Source organism: Crassostrea angulata, chromosome 1 (genome assembly GCF_025612915.1).
Source record: "Crassostrea angulata isolate pt1a10 chromosome 1, ASM2561291v2, whole genome shotgun sequence".
Lineage (NCBI taxonomy): Eukaryota > Metazoa > Mollusca > Bivalvia > Ostreida > Ostreidae > Magallana > Magallana angulata.
Window position 1 is genome coordinate 48,317,175 of NC_069111.1, and position 20,834 is coordinate 48,338,008.

At 33.8% G+C, this 20,834-nt stretch overlaps 4 protein-coding genes across 6 annotated transcripts in view; 2 read left to right on the plus strand and 2 right to left on the minus strand.

The window, feature by feature from the left end:
* LOC128180346 (KICSTOR subunit 2-like) overlaps positions 1-20,834 on the plus strand; it is a 93,774-nt gene that overhangs the window by 64,443 nt on the left and 8,497 nt on the right. The gene's annotated exons all lie outside the window — the stretch shown is intronic.
* Positions 376-9,041, minus strand: LOC128180415 (5'-deoxynucleotidase HDDC2-like). Its single transcript, XM_052848526.1, has 6 exons — positions 8,937-9,041; positions 4,031-4,158; positions 3,578-3,680; positions 3,228-3,296; positions 1,714-1,852; positions 376-1,240 (listed from the first exon to the last, which is right to left on the minus strand). The coding sequence occupies exons 1-6, from the start codon at positions 8,979-8,981 to the stop codon at positions 1,164-1,166; spliced, it is 561 nt and encodes a 186-aa protein (XP_052704486.1). The 5' UTR covers positions 8,982-9,041; the 3' UTR covers positions 376-1,163.
* On the plus strand, positions 9,267-12,149 carry LOC128180408 (28S ribosomal protein S28, mitochondrial-like). Its single transcript, XM_052848512.1, has 2 exons — positions 9,267-9,704; positions 11,719-12,149. Exons 1-2 carry the CDS (start codon positions 9,292-9,294, stop codon positions 11,888-11,890), a joined length of 585 nt encoding a protein of 194 aa, XP_052704472.1. The 5' UTR covers positions 9,267-9,291; the 3' UTR covers positions 11,891-12,149.
* Positions 13,427-19,555, minus strand: LOC128180361 (galactoside alpha-(1,2)-fucosyltransferase 2-like). Of its 3 annotated transcripts, XM_052848419.1 has the most exons (4): positions 19,211-19,402; positions 18,814-18,880; positions 17,467-17,519; positions 13,427-16,412 (listed from the first exon to the last, which is right to left on the minus strand). In XM_052848419.1, exons 3-4 carry the CDS (start codon positions 17,486-17,488, stop codon positions 15,475-15,477), a joined length of 960 nt encoding a protein of 319 aa, XP_052704379.1. In that variant the 5' UTR covers positions 17,489-17,519; positions 18,814-18,880; positions 19,211-19,402; the 3' UTR covers positions 13,427-15,474. The 3 variants fall into 3 exon arrangements, with proteins under 3 accessions (XP_052704379.1, XP_052704388.1, XP_052704368.1); XM_052848428.1 differs by lacking the exons at positions 18,814-18,880; positions 19,211-19,402 and adding an exon at positions 19,416-19,555 and having other exon boundaries at positions 17,467-17,521; XM_052848408.1 differs by lacking the exon at positions 18,814-18,880.

Below are 20,834 nucleotides of genomic sequence, written 5' to 3' on the forward strand. Positions count from 1 at the left end.
GGCAGTTGGATATCGTTTTGTCAATGCACCTGGCATCTGACCTGACCTCAATTTGCTTTCCTGTTGATCACTGAAAGTAAATTGAATATCTGTTTGATGAAAATTATTATACTAATTTCAAATATTATACAACTATTGCTGTTTATTAGGTCAATACAGTGATTTAGCTACCTGAGAAGTACAATATTTACCAAGCCGGAGGCGAGGTAAATATTTTACTTCGAACCCACCGAGTTCTAATGTGTACAGACAAATAAACTTACCATATAAATAATTTTACAAGACATTTAAAATGTCCATATTGTGATTCATCATGACTGTATAAAGAAATAAAGTCATGTGGATGTAGAGAAAAGTAATAAAACAGGAAAAACATTTCAAAGTCAAGAATGTATTTATTAATTTAAGGTCAGACGACACGTTCCTCAATTTTATATAACATTTTCCAGGAATTTGTTAATGGTTTACTACTACTCCGACAAGCTTTCTTGCAAAAAATTAGAATACCTTACCAGGCATTTCTGCAAAATACTAGAAAATGCAATTTGCTATATAATCTTGAAAATACACTTGAATTGCTGATATAAAAATAAATAAATAATACAGCACAGTGAAATTCACTATATTGGGCAGGGCTTTGAACTCACAACCTCTAGAACCTACGCTTCTGGAAGAGATTGGCCACAGCTGTAACCACTCAGCCATATAGGCATATAACCATATACAAGTAAATTTTAATCATTTTAAAAATCATTATAAAAATAATAATTTTTATTTGAACTCTTTATTACGAGGAGATACAAAAATTATGCTCGAGGAATGTGTCGTCTGACCTTAATGAATATCTATAGTTTTGTCTTTTTATTATATATTTTATATGTACATTGTACGGTGAATTACAGTGGAAACCTTGACAATCTGATCCTCTTCAAGTCTACCACAATTATCAGATTATAATGCTTTATTTGCAATTAGATTAAGTCAATGTAACATAATGACAAAAATACCCTGATAATCCACTGCTCTGCAGATACATCAAGGTTAGGTTTCTTTTCATACAAAAATGACACAAAGCTTCAATTTGTAACAATGAAGTTGTCTGATCATAATCACTAAGGGCCTAAACATTTGGTGAAAATGAAATACTCTGCATTTAATTTTCGTCACGTTGCACTTGAGCCAGTTCTGTCAGTGGTCAACTTCTTTACCCATTCTTTCACTAGTTCTGTTTTAAATTTTCCTGAAACAAAACCAAAATTATTTATTTGGGTGTCTTTCATTTGACTGTAATTTTCTTTTGACCTTGATTTTCTATTAAGTATATTAGTTTCAAGGGGGAGGGGAATAAACTATGTATAAAACAAATATATCAGAAAAACTTGTATCTTTAAATATGTCAATTGTTACGTCAACACATCAACTGACGCTGTCATTAACAGTGACACAGGTAGAGTGTAGTATTTTGAAGTGATTAAATTACGCTTTAAAATTACCCTAGCTGGCACAGAAGCTGCCCAAAAAATTTCAGACAGACTGTGACAATACAATATACATTATCCAATTAAAGAGAATAAAGATCAATATACTGTGGAAAAAAGATGAGACCTGCATGACTGATTTATTGGCAGGAAATAAAATGTCAACGAATGCTTAATATAATTCATCTTTGAAGCAGACAATGAGTAAGTTAACAATTAGTTTCGCATTGCTCACCTGCTGTACTGTCAAAGAACTCTTGTAGATGACCTGGACAATCGCTCAGTGTCTCGTACTCGTGAGCCTGAAGTATCATCTCAAACTTGTCCAAATCCTTCACAAACTTGGCCTCTTCACTCCTTTGAAATTCATAATCCTGAATAAATATTTGATCACCTATTTATGCCAGTTTAGTACAAGTGCAGCTCTGTTGAGAAATAAGTAATAATGTTAGAAAATGCCAATAATTCACTGTGCAAAGAAAACACTCAAACAAAAATAATTTACTTCTTGAGGTCTAAAAATAATCAAAGTATGGAAGTACTGAAAGCCGGGCTCTTTTGGTGTGTCTTTGAGCGACCAAATTTTGTAAGCGGCTATAAACAAAAATATTTCTGTCCAGTAGAAAAAAATTCAACAGTTGCTGCCTTGAATTTTGCAACAAGCGTTATATATTCTATCCCCATTTCTTCAACGTGCAGCAAAGTAGTTCATGGAAATTAATGCGCATTGTATGTGTCCAAAAATGCATTAGTAACGTTTTTAAAACACGTTACTAATAAGGAAACTAAATAAGATAGACAATTCTCTCAAATTTAAAAAAAGAAAGAAAAAATGCCAACACTTTTGATAAAACGTGGCTCTTTGTGTAACTATTTGGTATAACGGAAGCATTTACTTGGACGCTGTTTGTTTTTTTGTTTACTTTTGAAGTTGTGCTATTTATAGTAACATTGGCGATTTGCCTGCCTACAGCCAGGACTCTGCTTTCAGCAGAGCCCGGCTAAAAAAATCAATTAACACTTTAAATAGTTCTAACATTTTAACCCCCCCCCCTTTTCTAATTTTCTGTCCTATTTCCCCCGTCAAAATGCTGCATACTGTATGACTTTTCAAATCAATTCTATTACTGTAACATGTATGATCAAGATTAACATAGACAAAAGTGCCATAACTCAACTTTCCACCTAAAGTTTACTGTTAATACATGTATTGCAGTTTCTACTATTCACCTCAAAGAAGACAACTTTGTGCCTTAGACAGATAAAAAAGATATTTTTTAAATATAAATGTAACTGTTTTTTTTTAAAACTTAATTTTATTTTTTCTCTCATCAACTAAGCAGCCTATATATCTCAAGCATATACATTGTATGTGCATCACAATTGACAAGGCATGCCATGAAATAAATTAAACTGATTTACATATCATAACTGTGACCAACAGTTTGTACTTTCATTTGCCTTGTTTTCAGCATGCATGTTTTTATAGCAATTAATTCATTAAAAGTAAATGCATGTATTCATAATTAGTCTAAACAAATGCTATAGTGTCCAAACGCACGTACCATTAAACTTATATTTGTGTAGTCCTCTCATAAAGTTTCTGTCCCCATTATATCTGATATGATCCCTTTGAGGTTAATTTGCCACCCATAATCAATAGGGCCCCTGTCCAAATTTTTTTGTAATAGGATAACTTTTTCAGTTAATTTACCTCTCATTACTTTTATTTGTTACAAATAGTTTTACCTCCCATAACTCGTACAGTTCTCGACCAACTTCTTCAGGTACCAAACTGCATATCTGCTTCATGGCATCCTGAAAATGAAAACAAAATTACAGAAAGATTTGCTGGCAATTCAGTGTATTACAATGAATTTTTTGCAAACAGGATAAGCAACAATTGCGAGTCATGTGATATCTTGAAGTGTTTGAAGAAAATACTCTGAAATTTTCTTTTAACTACATTGTATTTGAACATTAAACCATGTAAACTATATTTTTTTTTTGCTGGGATAAAATGATCTAAATTAAGAGGAAACGGAGACCATTTTCCATTTGTTTGAAGTATATTTCCATTGGCCATGACATATAAGTACCATTTCCTGTTTTTGTTTCTCTGCCTTTGGAATATTGTCCTGGGGAGTCAGGTCTCCTACGATACACTCTGCTAGGTCATGCACCAGACTTATTTTGATACATCTGCAGATACATACATGTACACAGGATATTATTTAAGCAGACTCTGCATTGGTCAATCATCTCTGATTAAGTTTCCTAGTATAAACATAAAAATGGTGCAATGAGAACAGGGCAGAAGTTATTTGGCCATGAAAGCAAGAAAATATCAGCCAGTTACAGTATTTAGTTATGCAAAACTGGCCAATTGAGAGAATTTGTATTTCCTTAAAAAAGCAAGTAATAAACATATAGAATGAGAAAGAAGATACGTTGTAAAAGAGATGCTGGAGTGTAAGGAATAAAATTTTCCAAAAATGAGATTATACAAATTCAGCCCTCCTGCTCTTTTCACTAGTGTGTGTGTTTATGACCTGTCTTTATTGAGACCTGAGCTGGTGGGGTCTACCAGGAAAGACAAGATGGCCATCCTATACATGTGGTCCGCAACGGACTCGGGCTCCTTCACTTGTCGCAGCACCCAGCCTGTCCTCTTCACCCGCTGGACCGACAAAAAATATTAAAAAAATTATTTACAAAGATTCAATTCCATATGATATTAAAGGGGTACGGTCACAATTTGAATTTTGAATTTTTTTTTTATTTCAATGCTCTAGTAATGCATTTCTAATGCAAAAATATTTGAGTGTCAATTTTAGAGTCATAAGCAAGATTCAGAGCTCACAATTCTTTGTTATGTAATTAAGGCTCACGCCATTTTTTTAATTACATTAGTTCAAAATATCCATAAAAGCGAACTTTTAAAAGTTGATTTTCTATCTTCTAATTCACTTTGAACATAAATAAACAATTCCTAGGGTTTGTCACATATTCATTTTAGGTCTAAACCTGGAATTTTCTTTTCAACATTCAATATGTAAACAAAAGTTTTGTTTACAAAACAAAACAGTGTGAGCTCTGTATCTCGCTTATAACTCAGCGACTGATACTCAAATTTTGGTTAACTATTAGAAATGCCTTACTGAAGCATTGTAAACATTAACAAGAGGCCCAGGGGCCACATTGCTCACCTGAGCAACAATTGCCTTAATTCTAAACAAATTAGCATTACAGTATCAAAATATCTTGACAACTAAGTACAGTAGATCTTGCTAAAAAAATTGAAAATCTGCCAATTTTTATCCACCTCTTTCTTTTGGTAAATACCAAGCCCCTTTTCTTGTTGTACCTGTAAGATGATTTTTCTCTTTTCCTATATACCCCCCCCCCCATTTTGTTGCCCCACTTTTCTCTAGGGTATCATGGTTTCACCAAACTTATATCTGCATAACCTGTGCTTTCACACTAAGTACTGAGTTTTGGACCGAAAAACTTTCCCAGAATATTTTTAAAGATTTTCTCTATATATGTAAAAATTCAAACTGCCATCACGGCCCCGCCCTACCACTAGGGACTCTGATTTTGAATTTACAATACCCGAGGATGCCTCTACACAAGTTAAAGCTTTTCTGGCCAAATGGTCTTTAAAAAGAAGATTTTTAAAGATTTTCTCTATATATACCTATGTAAAAATTCACCCCCCACTGTGGCCTCACCATACCACTGGACTTTTATTTTAACAAACTTGAATCTATACGATTTGGAAATGCTTCCACTCAGATTTGGGCTTTCCTGGCCTAATAGTTTTGAGAAGAAGATTTTTTAAGAGATTTTCTCTATGTATAAAAATATATCCCCCATTGTGGCCCCGCCCTACCCTCAGGGACCATGATTTGAATAAACTTGATCAGTTTCACCTCTGTGGCTTACCAGATCATCGTCATCCGAATCTCTGGAGCGTTGATCATCTGACGGTCGAAATCTATCGAACCTGTTACACGCCCTGTCTGAACGAACATCAGACGTAATAGCAATAGTCGGTTGTTTATTCGAATCCTGGACCAACTCTTTAATTCTAGCGTCAATCAACCTTTTCATGCAATTCTCTTGATATTGCTGCCATTGGGCTTCGAAATTCCCCAACACAAAAGGCGGAAAATTACCTACTTGAGGTGGGACTGAACCCTGCGTCAAGTCGCCGCCATTTTGACTCATTTCTGTCGGAGAAAGAATTTCTGACGCAGCTACGTTTCCCGCAGAGGAAACTTGACTATCAGAACGATTGCCACTATTCCCCACAGAGGGAACTTCTGGATTTGGCAATGTAGCTGACTTTCTCCCCGCTTCAGATTTCTTTCGCTCGATCATCTTTCTGATCAACGTCCGTTTTTCCTCTGACCACTTACTGCAAACTTCGCATGGAAATGCTTCGTTGCAAACTCTGTGTCTTTAGCATTCTGCGTGGTCATCCAAAACGGTCATTTCTCTATTACATTTTACGCAAATTTTAAATGAATCAGACATTTTAAGACCGCAGGCTTAAGAAAATTTAATCGAAGAAAAACACACGGCTTTCTTCTCGAATGCCCGAACAAAACTGAAACGGAAGTATGCTTGTGCATTATGGGTAAACACTAGATGATACCACAGGGGTGGTCTCAAAAGTTCAGGCATGATCGTAGGCAGCTCGGGGAAAATGCAAAAAGTTGATGCAGGTAAGTATAGATATTGATGTTAACTTGAATCTACATTATCTGAAGATGGTTACCCGCCAATTTGAGCTTTTTTGGTCATATAGTTTTTGAGAAGAAGATTTTTAAAGATTTTCTCTATATATTCCTATGTAAAACTTGATCCCCCAATTGTGGCCCCACCTTACCCCCAGGGACCATGATTTGAACAAACTTGAATCTACACTACCTGAGGATGCTTCCATTCAAATTTGAGCTTTCTGGCCTAATAGTTTTTGAGAAGAAGATTTTCTCTATATATTCCTATGTAAAACTTGATCCCCCCGTTGTGGCCCCGCCCTACCCCAAGGGACTATGATTTGAACAAACTTGAATCTACACTACCTGAGGATGCTTCCATTTTAATTTGATCTTTTCTGGCCTAATTGTTTTTGAGAAGAAGATTTTATAGATTTTCTTTATATATTCCAATGTAAAACTTGATCCCCCCATTTTTGCCCCACCCTACCCCCGGGCACCATGATTTGAATGAGCTTGAATCTACACTACCTGAAGATGATTCCATTATAATTTGAGCTTTTCTGGCCTAATAGTTTTTGAGAAGAAGATTTTTAAAGATTTTCTCTATATATTGCTATGTTAAAATTCATCCCCCTATTGTGGCCCCACCCTACCCCCCGGGGGCCATGATTTGAACGAACTTGAATCTATACTATCTGAGGATACTTCCACTCAAATTTGAGCTTTCCTGGCCTAATAGTTTTTGAGAAGAAGATTTTTAAAGATTTCTTTATATATTCCTATGTAAAACTTAATCCCCCAATTGTGGCCCCACCCTACCCCCGGGGACCATGATTTGAACAAATTTGAATCTACACTACCTGAGGATGCTCCCATTTTAATTTGAGCTTTTCTGGCCCAATAGTTTTTGAGAAGAAGATTTTTAAAGATTTTCTCTATATATTCCTATGTAAAAATTCATCCCCCACTGTGGCCTCACCCTACCCCCGGGGACCATGATTTGAACAATTTTGAATCTACACTTCCTGAGGATGCTTCCATTAAAATTTGAGCTTTTCTGGCCTAATTGTTTTTGAGAAGAAGATTTTTTAAAGATTTTCTCTATATATTCCTATGTAAAACTTGATCCCCTTCTTGTGGCCCCTCCCTACCCCTGGGGACCATGATTTGAACAAACTTGAATCTACACTACCTGAGGATGCCTCCACACAAGTTTTAGCTTTTCAGGCCAAATAGTTTTTGAGAAGAAGATTTTTGAAAAATACCAACAAATTTTCAATAATTCTCAATTATCTCCCCTTTAAAGAGGGCGTGGCCCTTCATTTGAACAAACTTGAATCCCCTTCACCTAGTGGTGCTTTGTGCCAAATTTAGTTGAAATCTGCCCTGTGGTTCTTGAGAAGAAGATGAAAATGTGAAAAGTTAACGACAACGACAAACCATTGGCTCAGGTGAGCTAAAAATGAAAAAATGAATTTGTATTAAAATTGTGACCATGCCTTTTTAAAATCTAGCAGCTGTCTATCTTTAATAAATCATTTGAATTTGTGTATATTCACACTCATATATTAAATTTCAAATTTACAAAATGGCAGTCTAATTAAAATTAGAACATCCATCCGCTCCCCGGTTTCTGATATCTTGCATGGTTTGTCTCATTATTTGGTGGGGTCCTGTGTACAAGGGTTAACAACATTGACCAATTTATCAGAAGGTCAAATATTTTAAAAGTTTCTGTGAATCAACACAATTGTGATTTATACTAAAAAGTTTTGAGAGGTTTTTTTTACAAGCTACAGTGTAGGTACTGACAAAATCAACAACCGCTTGTAAAATTTCTTCTTTCCTGTTACACTATATTCCCCCTTCTTTTCTTTTTTTGCTCAGATTGTGTCAAATCACTGTGGACAACAAGTGATCATATACTCACTTGTATGGCGAACCCAAATTCACAAAATGAGCTTAACGTACTTTCACAGTCGATAAACTAGGTAGATCTCTTGTAAACTGTAGTTTATGGACAGAAAACTATAGTCTATAGTGTAATCTATATTTCACATCTGTAAACCATAGTTAAGGCAATCACCTATGTTTCAGAAGTGTAAACGATTATTAACACTGTTAGCAACTATTTGATATTTCAACACATAACTTATCTGATAAACATAGTTTGGCGATTGTAAAACTATGATTTACAAATTACAACTCTTAATTAAAGCTAACAAATGTAAATTATAGTTTTCAAATGTGAATATAATATATTATCAGCAAAATTTATTGATTATTTATATAAATGTTTATTTAACGACAGATAAATTTAGATTAGCATAATCTATAGTTTACAACCATTAAATATGGTTTTACAAATGAAAACTATAGTGAAAGAATTGTTAACTATAGTTTACAGTAAATAAACTACATGTATAGTAAACAGTTACATCCAGTTTATGGTTTGTAAACTATAGTTAACAGTCAATAACCTGGTTTATGAACTGTGAAACAATAGTTAACGATGTTAATATATAATGAATACCAACCTAGATTATTTGATGAGAAACCATGTATAGCTCATTTATTTGGCGTGCCATACACTTGAGCTTACAGTGCGACTCTCAGTACACTCAGTACTTTGATAAATTTCCTCATTGATCATTAAAGCTTATACATCCTAGATTCTTAGTCTAGCATCATCCAAGTAGAGCATGTATTAAAATAAACAATTTTATACCTTAAGATCGCCAATCAAAGTCATGAACTTTAACAACTTGTCCATTTCTGTATTCACTTTGTTTGGACTGCTCGGAATTCCTCGCTTTATAAAATAAGTCCAAGGAATTCCGAACGTCGTAAAAATAATAACCCAATCAGAAAAATATCCCTAATATGGTACAGGTTAATTGCATATATTAAGATATTCAATAAATTATTGAATTATTGAATAAAAATTATTCGTCTCATATACAAACATGAAAATAAAAATTCTATCACAATTTTTTTTATACTAACTTATAATTATTTTTGTTTGTTATTTCATATGCAATATTGTACTTACTGCGATTAGTATGTCAATATAAAAAACAAAGATGGCTACCAAACTGTGGAGAAGAACGTGTTTATCTAAGTTTTTTCGAGGATATCACAAGCCTTTTGTAACGACAACCAATTTGAATATAGAGGATGGTTACAGAAAACTTCTTGAAGATCGTGAGGTTGAATTACTCAAAGAAAAAATAGGCAAGGTTGAAATTACAAGTGGGTCGGATCTCTCTAAGAAGAAGGTGACTTTTGAAGATTTATTTCGGAGATCTAAGTTTTGTCAATTAGGCGACGTTTCTGGTTCTATACTTATTGGAAGGGTAGTGGACGTTGTGTCAAATGATTTATACATTGATTTTGGAGGAAAATTTAATTGTGTATGCCCACGCCCTCTTGTAACCGAAGTCGTGGTTGATGAGGAAACTAAAGAAGAACAGCCGGTATCCCGTTTTGATGAAAGGTAGGTGCTTCTGTATGAGTTTGTAACTGCACAGTCTTGGATAAATCTGGCCCATGTAAGCATCTTGAACAGGTTTGGACCAGTCGCCCAATTAGGATATAATAGCCCGTTCGGGATTTAATAACCCAAATGGGATATAAATTTAAAGTACAAAAAATAAAAAAAATTGGATTTTGAAATGTTTGATATAAATCCGCATTAATATGTTTCAAATGCAACAACTGTTGGTTAAAAAGTTGTTCTATATGGCTATAGTTTGTAAGATTGATCCCCATGAAGTTTTGGATATATTGAGGGATCAATCTCAAACACACACACACACACACACCGTATAACAGGTACCGGGTATTTTTTACGTGCTGCTAATTTTTACGAGTTTTATAAATGCGTAAATATCAAACGCATAAATTTTTACAGAAGTAAAAAAAACACCACATGAAATTTTCTACATCGTACATATCAGAGTAATGTTCATGACCTTCAGCTCAGTCCCTGACGGCTGTACATGTAGGTATATTTGAGCGTTTTTGGTCACGTGGTGATGACAGTTCAGATCTTTCTATTCAATCTTGAATATTTTTTAAAACTACGTATAATGCGACGTTAGTAGCTAGATTTCATTCACTCAGTTAATATCGATGGCGGGGATACGAAGCTATTTTAAACCAGTATCTACAATGCCAAATCCAAATGGATCGCTTAGTGAAATGATTCCAAAGGAAGTTACAACTGCTTTAAATAAATTGGTTGCCACAACTAATTCTCCACCAAGAACACTGAAAAGGGGAAAATATACGAAATACACAGATTCCAATCGTGCCGCTATTGGCAGATATGCAAGTGAAAACGGGACCCCAAAAAGCGCTACAGAAATTTTCTTCCGATATTCCAGGAATATCTTAATGTACTGTTTGTAACTGTAACAAAGTCGCGGGGGAATCCCCCCCCCTCCCCTTTTACCACAGATGGTTTTAATTTTTACAGACATGTCTAATTCGTAAAAAAAATTACGTGTAAAAATTCAAATCGCCCTATTTTAAGATAAATTCGTAAAAAATCACAGCAGTAAAAATTACCCGTTATACGGTGTATATATATATATATGATAAACTCAAGTATAATAGAAATAAGCAGCTTGATATATAAAGGAATTTCCAATTTGTATAAAGAATTGTGTATATATATCAGAGATAAAAAATTGTTATACCTTACATGTACTGGTATTTATGTCTCTAGTATTTATATATAAAGCTAGGTCAATAGGTGAATAATAACAAAATTTAACACTTTTATAACAAATTGCTTCCTAGTTTAAAAAAAATGCACTACCATTTAACATAATACTTTGAATAAATTTATTTTCATATATTTTTTTCGACCCACAATCCCATTATTAAAGTAATGTATTTTTATTCTAAGCCTCAGTTAGCAAAATTTATAGTCTGGTGAAAGAAAACCTGTTTATAGTGAATTCGCTGTAGTTTTTATTATGAATTCGTTATACAGATATAACGAATTACGGATATAACAAAGTAAATCCATTGATCCCCAGGACTTCTCTATATTAAACCGAGTTTTACTGTATATGTAACATTTTTTTTTTACAATTTCATTTTATACGGTCAGTTTTGCTTGTCCTCATCTAAAAATGTCCTTATAATGTTACATATAAAACTGTGTTTTGCACCCTTGAATCTGAGATTCCGATATCTTTCACCTCCACTGTTTCATTATAACGTGTACAGGGGATATTCAAAGAGAAGGCCTTATTGAAAAGTTGGAAATCTGCTGAAACCATTTGGTTTCACAAGTCCTATAAGTATTTTATTTTTATTTTTAAACTCACATTGCCTCATCTCCATATGTTCCATTAGGCATACCAAATTGTAGTTTTGCCAATTGTCCCAAAAGTTAACTCACTCTCTTATGACACAGTATTGTATTTTAATATTGTCTTAAACTTTTGTTTAATTAATTCATTCTAAAAATGAAAAAAATATCTTTTCTTTTTCAGTTACACTTATGGAACTCAAGTGAAGTTGCAACTGAAAGAATTTGAAATGGCAGAAAAATTCCTTGGTTCAGCTCGCCATACCTCACTGCTTGAGGCGGATGCAGTTCTTCTAGGTCATGTGACACAAAAAGAGGTTTTACAAGAGGAGCTACAAGAAAACATCTTGTTTTAGTTTTATATTATAACAGTATATTTGATTTTATTGGTGAAATCTTTGAGTTTCATGGTTACAACAGAGTGATCAAAAGCTTAAAGCAGTGATTTTCAGGGAACGGAGCTTGGTGGTACTCAATAGCATTGTTCCTTTACTTCTATAGATCAGCTGTCGAGAGTTCTTGCACAGAACTATGGAACTATGTTGGGCATCTTCTTAAAATATACCAAAACATGTATTAATGGTTTTAAGTTATTTTACATGTAACGATACTTCAGCTTTTCCATAAGACCTGTGTTCTGATGTCTGATTTTCATTCAACAGAAGTTCACATTGCTTGTTAACTTCCTGTTAACCAATTAAAATTTGAATAAATGGTTGTTATCTTCATTAATTGTTTACTGTTTACTTCATTTTTCATTCAGTGGTTTATATTTTTTGAGTCATTCTTAATCTAGTATATTTACTACAAGTAAAAAGTATTAAGCAAGTTTAAAGGGACATGGTCATGATTTTGGTCGAATTTTATTTTTCTGTTTTTATTATTTACAATGTTTTAGGAATGCATTTCCAATAACCAAATGAAATTGGAGAGTCAGTAGTGAAGTTATAAGCAGGATACAGGGCTCACAATTCTTTGTCATGTAAACAAGGCTTGTGTCCTGTTTTTGTTTACATTAGTTCAATATACTGGTAAAAGTTCTTTCTCAAGCTGATTTTTCCATCTTTTTATTCATTTTAAACATAAATATATATTTCCAACATTTACCACATTCATTTTCGGTCTAAAACTGGAGTTTTCACCTCAACGTTCAAAATGTAAACAAAAGCCTTGTTTACATATGCATAGCAAAGGACTGTAAGCTCTGTAACTTGCTTATAACTCAACAAATGAAACTCAAATTTTGGTTGCCTATTAAAAATGCCTTACTGAAGCATTGTAAACATTAAAATCGGGAAAATAATTTTTGACCAAAATCGTGACCATGCCCCTTTAAGTTGATACAAATGTATTACTGGTTTACACTATTGGCATCCATCTATTGGCTGCATCGTGCGATTTTCTTTCTGTTCATTTGTATAAACTTATAACTTAATTCAGTGATAAATATAGGTATGCAGGTACTAAGATTATTGTCTATCCAAAATAAATATTTGTGGTCAGGATGCATGAATTGCATCACTGATTATCAGAAATACCAGATCTTGAAATTTTGAAGTGGTGTCAAATTGTTTGTTCTAAAAATGTCTCACTTTTCTTTTCAACAATTTACTTATATACTGCAGTAATTCCTTACAAACACTGCAGCTCAATGGTTATGATAACAGATACTTACAATCGTTACATTAATCTGCTCACTACTCTTACACAGAGATATATATATATATATATATATATATATATATATATATATATATATATATATATATATATATATATATATATATATATATATATATATATATATACACACACACACACACACACACACACACACACACACACACACACACACACACACACACACACACAATTATTACAGACACATCACACAACCATGAACACTTTACTGGCAATCACTGCCAATCAGTATAGATACTCAAAATCATTACAGCCAATTCAATGTAATTATTACAAACACGTAGTACATATACATACATACAATCATTGGAGATGCATACAGTCATTACAGATAAATACTTACAATCAATGCAGATAATTGCAGTACACTCATTACAGATACTTACAACTACTGCAGATACACATTACCTTTACAGATACTTACAGGCATTAGGTACTTTTTCAGTCATTACTTACACTTTCAACCATCACGTACACTTACAGGCAATACATACACATATAACCATGATATAACCTTACAGCCATTACATACACTAACAGCCATTACATACACTTACAGTCATTACATACACTTGAAAGTCACTGCATACCCTTACAGTCATTGCATACACTTACAATCGTTACATACACTTACAGTCATTACATACACTTACAGCCATTGCATACACTTACAGTCATTACATACACTTACAGCCATTGCATACACTTACAGTCATTACATGCACTTACAGCCATTGCATACACTTACAGTCATTACATGCACTTACAGCCATTGCATACACTTACAGTCATTACATACACTTACAGCCATTGCATACACTTACAGTCATTACATGCACTTACAGCCATTATATACACTTACAGCCATTGCATACACTTACAGTCATTACATACACTTACAGCCATTGCATACACTTACAGTCATTACATACACTTACAGTCATTACATGCACTTACAGCCATTGCATACACTTACAGTCATTACATGCACTTACAGCCATTGCATACACTTACAGTCATTACATACACTTACAGCCATTGCATACACTTACAGTCATTGCATACACTTACAGCCATTGCATACACTTACAGTCATTACATACACTTACAGCCATTACATACACTTACAGCCATTGCATACACTTACAGTCATTACATGCACTTACAGCCATTACATACACTTACAGCCATTGCATACACTTACAGTCATTACATACACTTACAGCCATTGCATACACTTACAGTCATTGCATACACTTACAGTCATTACATACACTTACAGCCATTGCATACACTTACAGTCATTACATGCACTTACAGCCATTGCATACACTTACAGTCATTACATACACTTACAGCCATTGCATACACTTACAGTCATTGCATACACTTACAGCCATTGCATACACTTACAGTCATTACATACACTTACAGCCATTGCATACACTTACAGTCATTACATGCACTTACAGCCATTGCATACACTTACAGTCATTACATACACTTACAGCCATTGCATACACTTACAGTCATTACATACACTTACAGTCATTACATACACTTACAGCCATTGCATACACTTACAGTCATTACATACACTTACAGCCATTGCATACACTTACAGTCATTACATATACTTATAGTCATTGCATACACTAACAGTCATTACATATACTTATAGTCATTGCATAAACTTACAGTCATTACATACACTTATAGTCATTACATACACTCATTAATTACACTTTAACTCATACAATTATTTATACTGATATTTACAATGATATTATTTATTTACAATCATTTCAGATACTACCTACAATTTCAAACCATTGCAATTATTACAAACACATCATTACAACTGTTAAGATTACATGCAATCAATAAAGATGTCATAAAAATGATTGAAAATGCTTTCTATTACAATAAAATAAATTAATTGTGTTATCCGCTTATTTTTCAACATTGTTATTTCATGACCTCAAAAGCTTGGATAGTGAAACACTACGCCATGAAAGTTTTTAGGCTTACTGTGTAAACGAACAGTGATAATGTACAGACTACATACTGATTAATAAAATTATACCTGAAAGCAAGTACTAGTAATATACATGTACATAATGGTAACAATATCTTCTTCATATTTGAAAGCTACTGCGTGAATTGTAAAGCTAATGGAAAACCCAGAATCTAAGAAAATACTTGAGGTACTATGGGACATAACAATCATATCTGACTATCACCTCAGTCCAATCCATCCCGGATAAAAATAATCGGACATGTCGAAACTGAAGTCTTTCCTAAGATTGCTGTTGTTTTGGGCAACATCGCTGAAGTAAATAGTGGTCCCTTTCGCCAGAAAACTTCCCCACCAGCCAAAAGACCCGACCGTCATAATAGTGTGGTTACACATTGATATTGCACACATATCCACTTCCCGCGGATTTTCTGGCGCGAACACCACGTCACTTCCGTTCACATGGTACTTGCACCATTTGAGATCTTCAACATTAGGGTTTGTAAACACAATGAAAACAATAGGGTCATATCTATCTCTAAAGTACTTAAATGCTCTGCTGAGGTATTCTCCTGTTGCTAAATTATATCCATATTTGACATTTCGCTCGTTTTTATAATCACCTCGCCGTATGTGAACCGCAATGATTGTCAGATTTTTACTGGCGAATGGTTTAGTCAACGACTTTATAAGTTCGTGCGCTTTGTCTTGAACGTCTCCCATAAAGACGAACTGTTCTCGGACCTCGTCTTCCACGTCTTCGAAATATTTCCACGACTGAAGATAAGACTTATGAATGTAGTTCACTTTTTCTTTACGAATAAATTGGACGGAACCTTTGTCGTATGCACAAGGTTTTCTCTCCACTACTTTCTCTGCAGTGTCACAAAATTGCTTGCCGATGAGGAACTGGGAGGAGATATTGAAGGTGTTGAAAAGTTCGGATGCTGGGGTGATACCCACGGTCATATTCCTGGCTCGAGCTATGCCGTATGTGGATGCGTATTGAAACATGTGGTTGCCCAGACCACCCCTGAAGTATACACACAATCTGTTCTCCTCGGTTTGCACCGGATAGAACACGTGAGGTCTTCTGAGGTAGATGAAGAAAAAGAAGGCATTGGTGATTACGCTGAGGAACAGTGCAAAAAGCAGGAAATCTAAAGGGAGATTAAAAATAAAACCTTAAAATGTGTAACAGAAGGATTAACTTTAAAAATTATGGCTTTATAAGGATTGCTTTATAAATGTAAAGTATGGCCACAAAAATATGTTACGAAGAGATGGCTTCTTATATTATGGCTACATAATATGTGACGGAGAAATTACTTTAAGAAAATAGCTACAAAAATATGTTACAGAGAGATTGCTTCATAAATAAGGCAGCAAACACATGTGTCAAGAAATTGCTTGATTAACATATATTTACATTATCCAGTCTTTGTCTGTGATAACACTACGTATCGATTTTGTACTGTATAACCCACGATACAAATGACGCCAAATTGAGGCACCGACGGAGTTTGCTTATTTATATTTAAAGATTTAATCGTGCGATGGCCTAAGAATCATTCTTTGAATATTATGAGGTGATAATTTCGGTCGGGGCGTGATGAAATCTATCATAAAGCCCTTCGGGCTTTATTGGATTTGATCACGCCCCGACCAAAATTATCACCTCATAATACTCAAAGAATGATTCCTTATTCCTTATATAATGTTCAGAGAAACTGCTTAATAAAAATTTCAGTCTAAAATTAATAGGCAACAAAGATTTCTTTATAGATATCTGTAAGAGTGATGGCTTCGTAAAGAAGCATACAAAAATAGGAATTGTGTTTTTTATGGTTTTGTATAACTAATCAAAAATTATTTCTATCTTTGAAAATAGTCAAATTTTTCAAGTGTAATTTGGTGAGAGTCTATAACTTTCTAGGAAGGTTTGCATTATAACGTTGTTGAACAATGAAATGGTCAAAATCAAGCAGCTTTAAAATTTCTTTAAATATTATGTCGTTGTATGTGGAGACACATGCAATTTGTAAAGAATTATGCGCTTGCTTCTTAAATGTAGCGGCAAAATGTGAAAAAGTTGTAATGTATAGCAACAACAAAAATGAAAAAGATTGTTCGTGAAATTGCAAATAGAAAGAAACGTCTATAAACAAATGAATTAAAAACCATTGAATTACAGGACGATTGTCAACATCTTACCAGTTTTCATTATTCGTCTCATAACTGCGCTGCATTTGTTTTATGTCATGTCCCTAAAAAGAAATAACATTGATTAATTTTCGTTTTGTTTGAATGTCACCTCTAAATGCGTCACATAGTTTATAAACCACTTCAGTGGATTGCCATATACGTCACTTTCATTAAGTCAATGTTAAAGTCAGCTTTTCGTCAGTTTTTTTTTTAATAAGGCTGGGTAGTCAACAATTGATCTGCCTAAACTTTGAAATATGATATTTTTACAATAATCTATTATTTGTTAATGAAAAAATCAGCTAATATTTATTAAACAAAAAATCCCAAATATTTAGCTGTAAGACATTTTTCATCTTTAAAAAAAAACCGAGTCTTAATGTTCTGCACCTGTAGCTGTCCAAAAATGTTCTACTTATTGGATGGGTACAGGTAACATACTGGACTGCTGCAGATAGTAGGGGTAAACACAAACATGCGAGATCCGGAATTTTTTTTCGAAGGGGGGGGGGGGGTTCCGACGGTAATTAGAGTTAACCAGGGGGTCTGAGGCATATTTTTGGTAATTTTATAAAGTAATTTAAAGAAATTTGAATTTTGCGGGGGGGGGGGGGGGGGGTAGGACCCCTCCTCTAGATCCGCGCATGACAAATTCACAGAAACACAAAAGAAGAAAAAAATACTGGTTTCTTCTCGGTATTTATCAGCTTTCACTTGCGAACTGTGTAGAGTATCAATGAAAATTAAAATTTACAGATCCAAGTACAATGAGAAAATCAGGAAAGAATAAATATAACTTAAATAAATTCACTCAGAAGAGCTCAATGGGCATCGTCCTTTTGTTTGAAATTTGGTCGGAAAAAATTTCTAAATCAAATCAACGATTCATAAATTCAGATGTGAACATTTTAATCCTACATGATCACACCATCCTTTACCGTTGTTTGTGCAAAAATGACGAATGTGCGGGGAATTCCAACTATGCTCACCTTTGCGCGTGTTTTTTTTTCATGACGCAATGTGGACTATTAGGACCAATGCAAAAATACGTAAACATGCCTCATTGTCTTGATAAATGTTTCTTATTTATTTGATATTTAGTGTGTTTTTTTCTTATATTACCCCTTCGCAAAAATTTTGCCTTATGCTAATTGTTAACTTATTGGATAGTGTAAAATGAAATGAAGCAGAACGATCGTGAAAACTGTTCTTAAGCAATAAAAGACAAGTGTTTGAAGAGGACTGGGGGTTGTGGCCATTTTTAGAATATAACAAGAAGGACTTTGTAAAATAATATAGCAAAATATTCAAAATACAAAGCCACTTAATTATAGTTTATATATCAGCAAACCATACCTTATGATTTAACGCACCTCGGACTGCACAGTATCAGACACAACAGAAACATTCGATTTTTGTACAACTAGTGAATGAGAAGTCGATTAAAACATAATTACATACACATGTAAACAGCGGCTTTATCCTTGTTCGTTTGTTAAAATGACCTAAATTTACATTAAAAAGTACATTGGATTGTTTACACGATATAAAAGTATGTTAATTTGTTTAGCCTATTCTCCAAGTGGGCAATTAATAAGCATAAATTGGAAGATAAATACAATCATAATTATATTTAATATAATCTCCTAGCTACATATGTGTACAGGGCATGAACGCATACTCTCGCTCTATACATATAGAATAAATACCGTTATTCATTAGCCTCGTATTTCATTTTAAATTATTGTGTTACCTGTCCCACGTTTGATGTCCATCCCCCGGGCCCCAGACGGCCCGAGAAGTGTACGGTGTGCTCAAGTACACAGTGTTACTAAATTATTAAGTTATTAGGCCCTCAACGTCTTTCATGGATTCTGAGCTCACCAAAAACGAAGTAATTTCGTATATAAGTATAAACACGTGGTCCCTTCCTGTTGTAATTAGCATATAATCTTACCTGTTGTTAAGACAATGAACCATGCCAGGTGTCATCGAGGATCCCTATACGTAACAGTCGGCCATTATGATGATAAGTCGACGGTCTTATCTGTCCACGACTTGAGTTAATCTCGATGTGTTCTTGAGGCGTGTATCTTTGGTACGTACATACACTACAGGAAATGCATGTTGCCTTTTCGCTCATGTATATATATATGCTACATAAGTACTTATATACCACGATAAGGGTCCCTAATTTGTGTCGCTCATATTCTCCAAACGATGCATGAGACAATATAATTTTACACCGGAACTATTGACCTTTTGATCTTTTAATAAAATACGTACTTCAGTAACTACCACATGATTATACAAATGTAGCAATGATTTTCGTGGAAGGAAGGGGGGGGGGGGGGGTTGCAGGTGTCTCGTATCATGTACTGGTATTTAATTTAGGGTCCTATGTTCAAAGTACTTAGCCCGACATTTTTACAGAGAATTTGCAGGTTACATATAAAATGCAGTACCCTTTTTCATTTTATGAATATCAGAAATGATCCATGGTTCCAAACACGATTTTTTTTTCTATGTTAAATAGATACATTCTAAATTATGAAAAATTGCCCACATTGAACAAAAATTGTTCCAAATTACCATAATTTTGTTTGAAGAAATTTCTCCTCTCATTAATAGCGAGCATATACAGTATCTAAACTCTTGAAATTTTACTAAAATTACATAAATCTGATGAAAGGAAATCTGTCTTTTTTCAGGAAATAAAGTAAAAGCATGAGTCAATTTTATATATTACATGTACATAGATAAATAATAACAAGATAAAACAAATACATGTATCTCTAAACCTCCGTGATTTTACAATGAAGATGTGTCCAATATATGCAAACATATGTAGCAATTCATAATAATTATATAAATATTGAAGATATCCCATTATACAAAATTACTGTATTACTGTTTTAATTTAATTTAATTTAAATTACTGAAAATTAAGTCTAAGTCGTGAACAGGGTTTCCAAATAAACATAACAGTACTCTAAATACATGTACATTGAAACTAGGGGGGGGGGGATCTTCCGCCATAATAATTTGATTCTCACTTAACTTCTTTTGTAATGAGGTTTCCAAATTGAAATTACAAAAATTTATTTCTTGAATTTCATATGTCATGGCATTGTAGAATCAAAGTAAAAATTAATCCTAGAGTAAGATTTACTAATACATTTGTAAAATATGATGCAGAATCTTAGGACCAGATGTCTTCTCAAAAATGAAGGAAAGAACATCGTAAGTACCGGGGTAACTTTACTCCTTCCACCTCTGATAGAAAAGAACATAAACAATTATTTATTTTCATCGACATCTTAAGAAGCTCTGCTGGACTGACATTGAATTAAAAAAAATCATCGTCCTCAAAGTGA

Bases quoted from the DNA above. Each gene is read 5' to 3' on its own strand.
- LOC128180408 (XM_052848512.1), top strand. From the start codon at position 9,292: ATGGCTACCAAACTGTGGAGAAGAACGTGTTTATCTAAGTTTTTTCGA. The intron at 9,705-11,718 runs GTAGGTGCTTCT...TTTCTTTTTCAG, and splicing joins GTATCCCGTTTTGATGAAAG to TTACACTTATGGAACTCAAG.
- LOC128180415 (XM_052848526.1), bottom strand. From the start codon at position 8,981: ATGGACAAGTTGTTAAAGTTCATGACTTTGATTGGCGATCTTAAG. The intron at 4,159-8,936 runs GTATAAAATTGT...TTGTCGGTCCAG, and splicing joins CTTTGATTGGCGATCTTAAG to CGGGTGAAGAGGACAGGCTG. The intron at 1,853-3,227 runs GTAAAACTATTT...ATATTTATTCAG, and splicing joins AACTGTACGAGTTATGGGAG to GATTATGAATTTCAAAGGAG.
- LOC128180361 (XM_052848428.1), bottom strand. From the start codon at position 17,488: ATGAGACGAATAATGAAAACTG. The intron at 16,413-17,466 runs GTAAGATGTTGA...ATCTCCCTTTAG, and splicing joins GAGACGAATAATGAAAACTG to ATTTCCTGCTTTTTGCACTG.